This window comes from Phoenix dactylifera, chromosome 6, assembly GCF_051530095.1.
Source record: "Phoenix dactylifera cultivar Ajwa chromosome 6, Ajwa_hap1_PhDact_Kaust_v1.1, whole genome shotgun sequence".
Taxonomy (NCBI): Eukaryota; Viridiplantae; Streptophyta; class Magnoliopsida; order Arecales; family Arecaceae; genus Phoenix; species Phoenix dactylifera.
Window position 1 is genome coordinate 32,160,047 of NC_143195.1, and position 8,163 is coordinate 32,168,209.

At 49.2% G+C, this 8,163-nt stretch overlaps 1 protein-coding gene across 1 annotated transcript; it reads right to left on the minus strand.

The window, feature by feature from the left end:
• Positions 1-1,672: 1,672 nt before the first annotated feature.
• Positions 1,673-3,135, minus strand: LOC103707697 (heat stress transcription factor B-2b-like). The gene is made up of 2 exons (XM_008792285.5): positions 2,863-3,135; positions 1,673-2,753 (listed from the first exon to the last, which is right to left on the minus strand). The coding sequence occupies exons 1-2, from the start codon at positions 3,133-3,135 to the stop codon at positions 2,037-2,039; spliced, it is 990 nt and encodes a 329-aa protein (XP_008790507.3). The 3' UTR covers positions 1,673-2,036.
• Positions 3,136-8,163: the final 5,028 nt, after the last annotated feature.

Below are 8,163 nucleotides of genomic sequence, written 5' to 3' on the forward strand. Positions count from 1 at the left end.
CTCGCTAGGTGGGAGCCGTGGGGTGCACCTGGTGGCATGGGAGAGTATTTGCCTCCCTCTCAGGGACGGTGGCCTTGGGGTGTTGTCTCTCCGGGAGAGACGAGAGCTGCTCCTCGCCCGGCATGCTTCCCGCTTCATCCTGGAGCCGCAGGGCTTCTGGAGCCGGATCATGACCGCCCGCTATGGGGGGGTAGGCCAGGAGGGCGGGGTTCGAGGAGGGCGGGGATGTTCCTTTTTATGGCGTGAGATTGCGAGATATATGCCCATGGTGTCGGATCACACTCGATGGCTGATAGGTGATGGCCGCAGCATCGATGTGACCAGGGACTCATGGGTTGATGGCCTCCCCCTGTGCCGCTGGCCGACTACTGTTAGTGTTGAGGCTGGGGAGGGTTTACAGGTCTGTGATCTTATGACTCCCGGGGAGGCTGGATGGGACGAGATTCGATTAGCCCGCCTCTTCGGGGAGCATCTGGCAGAGCGGGTTCGCTCCCTCCCTCTGCCACAGAGCGGTGGACCAGATGTACGAGTGTGGAGTTCCTCGACCAGCCCCAGAGTCAGGATGAGCGTCCTTTCTCGCATTCTTAGGTGGGAGTACGACCCTGGTCCTGATTGTGCCTGGATCTGGCGATTGGGCCTCCTCCCGAGGGTTGTGCTGTTCCTCTGGAAGGTGGTCTGGGACCGTCTTCCAACGAGAGCAGTACTTGGTGGACGAGGATTGAGGATCCCCCTGGAGTGTGGGGTTTGCGGTGTGGCCGAGACGGTCGACCATGCCTTGTTTCGGTGCTCTAGGGCGAGGGACACTTGGCGTCTGGCAGGGGTCCCGCAGCCGGTATGGATCTGTAGGGACCAGTTCTTACAGGCCATGCGCCAGGGCTCGGAGTCCCCGGCGCTTCGTCAGGAGGTGACTCGAGTGAGCTGTACTGCCTACCAGATCTGGTTGGCCAGGAACGCTCGTATATTCGGTGAACGATGTATGTCGCCGAGATTTGTGGTCGAGAGTGCCCGTAGTCAGGCGGCAGAGATGTGTCATGCCTCCACCACCGGAGGAACCTTGACAGCTCGGGACATCTGGGGCCCCCACCCTGCTTCGGCAGTATCCCACACGGTGTTTTTCACCTGGGAGCCCCCACCCCCGAGTTTCCTCAAGGTTAACTTTGACGGGTCAGTCCTGGATGGTGGCACGAGGGGAGGTGCGGGTTTCGTCATTCGGGACCCTTTCGCTAGGGTTGTAGCCGCTGGTGGCAGTCACTTATTTGATACCTCGATTCCGAGCGCGGAGCTGAGCGCTGCCTGGGCAGGCCTGCGACATGCCCGGTGCATGTTACAGGCTAGGTCTATCACCCTAGAGGGTGATTTAGCCACCGCTATCAGTTGGATCCGAGAGGGTCCTAGGGGTGACGGCAGTGACCACCCTTTGCTTCGTGATATATGGACTATGGCGAGGGATGGAGGGGCCTTTCAGGCCAAGCATATCTACCGTGAAGCCAATGGGGCTGCGGATTGGGTGGCTGCATTTGTAGCCCGCCATTCCGGAGACACTTTGTGGACTGGAGATGGGGAGTTGCCTTTGGCACTCCGAGGTATCCTATTTTTTGACTTTATTGAGTGTATTCGTACCCGACAGGTATGATCCACCCGTATTAGCAAAAATAAAAATAAAAATAAAAAATAAGACCGGCGGAAACAACTACGTTATTCTCAGTGCCATATACAAAGGAAATAGGATAAAAATACATCACCTCTAAGAGAGAGAGGGTGGAATGGGGGAAGGAAGAGAGCGACGCCGACAATCCAAGAACAGCTACATTGTTAAAAAAATAAAATAAAAAAATGATCAGCTGCGAAAAGGACGGCGTTAACACTTAACCCTTCCATTAGCGCGACAGCAGCGGCACTTTATGATGCACTTTCGGGTTTTTTTTTTCTTTTTTTTTTTTTCAGATTATGATTCTACATGAAAGAAAGAAAATTCTAGGAAGTTCTCTAGGCTTCTGAGCCAGGTGGCCCGCCAAGGACGTAATGGAGACCTTCGATCACGTGCTCCTGCTATCCGTCGCACACACCCGCTGGTTCGGACGAGGGCAGCAAAGGAGCCATGATCCGCGGTGGTCCGACGACAAGTCTTGCGGATCGGCTCCCGGATCCAACGGCTCAGGTTTCACATAAGGGGCTGACTGCTGCGGCCCTTCGGCATCGGAGCCTCGGGAGCGCTTCAGCCGGATCGGGACGCCGAAGAGCCTCGGGGAGGGGCCCGACGCCTCCTGCGACCACCTCTCCGGCATCGGCTCCAGCGACGTCGCCACCTCCAGCGATGACCCGCCTCCGCCACGATCGGCGGCGGTGGCGCCGCCCTGCTGCTGGCTGGAAGCGTATTTGGACATGAGGAGGACGATGTTGTTGCAGAGATTCTTCATCTGCCCGAGCTCGTGCGAGAGCTGCTTGTTCTCCCTCCGGAGCCGCTCGTTCTCTTCCATCAACTCCGCCGCGCTGCTGCACCCCGGCGGCAAGGCCCGCCCCACCGCCGCCGGCTGCTGTCCTCCTCCAGGGGAGGAGTTCGAGGAGAAGACCTGCTCGTCGCCCGAGTTCTCCGGCGAACCGCCCCGGTTTACCGGGACCGCCATCGGGATTGCCGCCTGGACCGGCGCGGGAGTGATCTTCCGGCGGTGAATGTCGCACAAAAGCCGCTTCTCTCCTCTTTTAAAGCACTCGTTCGCGAACTCCCATCTATCCGGCACGATCTTCCGAAATCCCTACAATCCGAACCACAAAAAGAAAAAAAAAATCAGGAGAAAAGAAAAGGAAAAAGAAAAACGATGAAAGCAAGAAAGCCAAACAACGGAATGGAATAATGGAACTCACGTAGGTATTAAGCTGGCGGACGAAGCTGGAGAAATTGTTGTGCTTGAAGTATTTAGGAAGAAGATCCCGGGCGAACTCGGCCGGTCGCCAGACGATGAAGGTGCTCCCGTCCTCGTTCCACGAGATCACGTCGTCTGTGGTCGGATCGTCCACCAGCTGGTACGTCTTCGTCAGGAATGGCGTGGGCATCGACCTCTGCCCGTCCGCCGCCGCCGGCGCCACCGTCGCCGGCGTCGGCTGTTCACCCTCCACCTGTGCAGGAGGAGGAGCCATCACCACTCAACGCCGATCTGGCGATCTCTTCCGAGATCTAAAGCCAAGCCTAGACCCTCCTTTTCTGAAACCTTCCTGGAAAAGGGAACATAGCGGAGATCTCAAGATGAATTTATTTTCCTAAAGAAGGAAGTTTTTGGAGAGGGGAGGGGAAGGCGTGGGGTAGTTTCGGGATTTGAAGATTCTAGAAGGTTCGGCGAGGGTTATATTAGAAGGCAGGAGTTGGGAGAGGGGAAGAAAAGAGGAGAGGGGAGGAAGAGGAGGATGGGAGAAGAGAGAAACAGAGGGCAGTGGGGAACCACGAAGGCGACGCGGAACCGAAAGCCATCCAAACAACCAAAAAGGGAGGAAACGGAAGGAAAGCGCGAGAAGCTCCCCCCCGGACCTTTTTTTTCCAGAAGGTTCCCCAGATGGCGCTTCCACCGCTCGTCCCAACACGTGTCGGTCGCGGAGTGGGCGCGGGGGAGATAAGGTTACTATGAATCTGAAAGCTGGAATTAAAACGGGGAGCGGAGAAAGAAGCGGAGGCGGATAAGCTCCAAAATAAAGCGGAAGTCCTAAAATTGGAGACACGAATCATAAAGTCCAGCTGCGTGGAATATGGCGGTGTAGATTTTCTATCTGGCTGATCCGAGAACGAGGAACTGGGGGTAAGAAAGGCAAAGTGAAAATGAAGGCGGGTGCAGAGACAGCGAAGGATGGTACGAATTAAAAGCGGGCGCATTCCTCCGATCCTTGCGAGCAAGGCCGTCTAGAAGGTCTCCTTTTTAGGCTGCAGATCAGCTGGTTGCGCGAATCGCCAACCGTCTCCATCTGTGGGGAATATCTTTGCACGTGTGACAGTTAATGTACGTTGCATGCGATGATTTGATCCATAGGTTGTTCGGTGTTATACTTGATGCAACTGATCTTCGTCTCTTGCCGCATAGGCTCTCCTTTTTCTTTTTTTTTTTCCCAGTTGAGGCTTCCAGAAGCGGCTCGCTCGGGTGCAGGTTCCCTAAGAAACGACGACCTTCTGATTGTGATCAACGGGCAGGGAACGACGTCTCCTCCAAAAAAAAAATCTTATTGGAAGAGATCAACGGCAACCGCAAAAAGCACAAATTGAAGAATATCTACCCACAAGTACGTGGTCCTGACAGGATTCGGGTGAAGAAATTTCGTGACTCGGGAGAGTTGACGCGGAGCTGCTGCCGAGCGCCCGATGGAAGGGGGCGAGGTCGCAATGGATGTGCGAAGGAAATAACCCGGGGATTCCAAGATCGGGGAGATGCCCGGGCCTCTCTTAATCTCTCGCTTCGACGGACTCGACGGGGAGCAGTCCGTCGAAGCGAGATCGGGATGCAAAGTCACCACAGTGGCTCTCTCTGTCGCGCCGCGGGTGCCTCTCCCTCCCCCACGCCTTTCCTCTCTTGCTCGAAGACAATGAGACGGAGCCCTTTCGCAATTCACTTGAATAGCGGTTTCAGGTCCGACTAACGGAAGCAGAGTCTTAACGCTTTCGTCTCATGCTTTTATGCGAATCCTAAATGATGGGACGGATCCGGCGGCTAAGATTGCGTTGGAAGATCTCACCGTCCATAGCCCTACAGGCCTATACAATGCCCCAATTACGCAATTGGAAAATCAGACTCCAGAGAATTCACGGTCCATGCGGAAGAAAGATTCTTGTCGGTTGGATAAATAATTATGGAAAGAGATGCTTCAATTAACCTGGCTCGAAAAATATTTGGAACGAAGGCACCATGTCTCGTTCATAGGCTTTCCTTTCTTCTTTTGTTTTTTTGGTTGGAAAGAGGCCGCCAGAATTCATAGGCTTTTGACGATGAATTTATTTTGAATTTAGGGTTCATTCTCTGAGGGGCATAAAACTTATCTGAAAATCTGCAATTTTTAGATAAGTGATAGCCAGACAATACTTATCAAAAAAATCTGATATTTTGGTTGGAATTTGGATATGGATTGCAATTCTGTCGCTTGGGTTTGGGTTCATAATAGATAAAGACAGCATGTGAAAGGTGAGGGTTTGTTAGTGTATCACCATAAAGGGAGGTATTTTAGGAACAAAAAATAGAGCTGTTTTATCAAGCTGATGGGAAACTAATTTATCTGTCTTCCAGATGGATAAGTGTTTCCACCTATTTCATACGTAAATGTTACCCATAAAGAACTAACTTTAGTAATCTTACTTTTTTTAATGGAGCATGAGAACATGGGTAAGTTGGACGAGAAAAAAAATGACCAAACTTTTCCATATGATGTCTTACCTCCAAAGAAAGAGCCCTTAAGTGGAGATTGGTGTAAGGGATCTCTCATATTGTTCCACTCCAAACAGAAATTAAGGATTGCATAGTGCTTGATTAACATTAATATGATGACGGGGGATTTTACTAGAAAGCTCGAATTCAATAAGAACCAGCCCACCCAGGCATCAAGTTAACAGTGTCACTAGAGATCTCCATTCGTTTGCTATCCAAATCAAAAAAGATCGAATGGAGTCGCTACACACCTTCGTGGCAATAGTCTGGTGGCCACTATGCTCGATGGGCGATGATCCTGACGTCGAGCACCCACGAATTGTATTGAATGGCGGAGGAACGGTTTTGACCGGTTGGCTCCAATGTAAAACAACAAAAATAAAAAAGTCCACCCGCCGGAGTGTGTCCAGTGAGGGACCTTCTAATGCTTAAGTCAAATACGGCTCTCACGAAATAGGAGGAAGCTTGAGAGGGGCAGAAAAGAAGTACAAGAGAGTTGAAAGAGAACTTACCTGAAGAGCTTCTAGGAATGCAATATATAGGCGAGGGCTAGAGCACGCCATCGAATAGTTCGGGGTTATACACTGGTTGGTAAGGTAACAAACCACGTATCTCACCCGTGAATCACATCTATGCTTCTTGTGTATCTCAGGCACAGGGATTTGATCAAGTGTTGTGTTTATTGAAAAATATTTAGCAATTGGCCAAGTTATTGCTAGTTGGGAGGAGAGTTTGAAATGTAGAGAACTTTTTGTTCGTTTTCTAGGTCAACCAAATAATCAATCCGCAATTAGGTGGTGAGTTTTTAATGATCGTTTGCCTCATCAACAAAGGTTGGTTTCGAGATGTATCAATTAACAATTAAGCCTCCATGAAGTTAAATATGAAACTCTCTAGTAAATTACGCACAATAAATGGTTTGGAGTGCCCCCTCTTGGTTTTGAAAGTTTGGTGCTCTTGGTCTCTAATTTTTGACTGCCATCGTAGTGCCCACTTTCTTTTCTTAAATAAGCACGGATGAGGATCATGAGGTTTCCAAAGTCTTCACATCAGTGATTCGCATTTCATAGCTTTGGAGGGAAAATTGTACCAACATGCGGAACAGTGTCACGTTGCCTAGAAAATAAGCAACCAAAAGGTTCTTGTGACCTTCTTAATTTTGATAAAATATCTTCTTACCTTTTAGACCATATGTTAACTATAGAAACATGAAATCTCTAAGGTCGAGCTAGAGAAATTTCAAATCCAGGCCCCAAAGGGAGCGAGAGAGACATGCATACTTGCAACACTTTTGTGATTGAGTAATGGTACTGGGCCTAGGCATGGCATGGGGGCCCTTCATAGCTGTGGCCGCATTTGACGAAAGGGGACTGGTGCAATTTGGCACGTCTGTTTCATATCCAGTGGGTCTCTAATGCAAAAGAACCAATTCCCTCCCGATACATTGGCTCGAAGCCCCCTTGATGCAAGGTTTGACCCCAAAATTAATATTCTTTCAGTGATACCCTCTTTCAGCACTAACTTTTATTTCACATTCAAATCAATTACATTCTAATTAAGCTCTCGATTACCTCTCAATGTTAGTTATCCTGGCCAATTATTTTAAAAATCTTAAAATCTCCTTTTACATGTAATGAGGTCAAGGAAGATTGGTTTCCGACCCGCATGTCCAGAGCTACGGGGGATCTGCCGCCCTCCGACCTCATCCCCACCGGTCTCAGACAGCGGAGGCGACTGCTTCTCCTCAGAGATATTGTCCGCTTTGAAGGGAGTTTCATAGTCTCTTCCCAACGCACGATTTTGCCTCACAAAAGGCGCCTCTGAAGAGAAAGAGGTAGCCCCCCTCCATTTAAGTAACAAACCTCTCCGCTATCTAGTCGATGTGGGACTAAATTCGTACATTTTATTTCCACAATATGGTCCTCCCTGCGGAGAGGTCTGTGCCGGGGTCAAGGGCTCTCAATGAAAGCACTATTGATGAGGTCAAGGGTGATCGGTCTCCAGCCCTCCGACCTCGTTCCCACCGGTCTCAGGCAGCAGAAGCTCCTCTTCCTTGGTTCACGGTCACCCCCGGGTTTATTTTCCAGCAGCAACATGTTTTTTTTCACATGAATCAATGGTAAAATAAAAGCTTGTAAAGTGATTTTCCTTGAGGATGCATCTTTCTTCGGATGAATCCGCCAATGGATCATTCACTAGCCGCTTTGAGATCTCTACAGGTAGTTGAATCGCGAAATTCTGAGCACTTTAAGATCTATGTAGTGGGTGATGAAGATTCATACGGGAAAAAATAAATTCTTCGTTTGTGTGAAAGATACTAGTCCATTCTAATCATGACCTACTAATTTGTGCACTGGATCAAATAAATATGAATTTTTTTTGTACGAATATTTTTTCAAAATTGATATTTATATTTATGCCCTCATCGAATATTATTTTATATGTATAATTGTTTTTGTGTATATGTACATATGCCATATAACATTGTTAAAAAATTAGCAATTTAAAATTAAAATAAAAAATATTTTTAATATATATATATATATATATATATATATATACACATATATAATAATTTTAGAGGATATCGAGGTAAATCCTTTGCTATGTTGACGTTGGGCATCAAAATTTTGCATCCCGTGTTGGATGGAATCGGGCGCGACACTTGCCGCCATGATGGTCCAAACGTCGGAAAAATATCTCGAGGACACGTGGAGAAAGCCTGCCTGATATTTCCCTCGCCCTGGGGCTGGTGGGCCCATTAAATTTA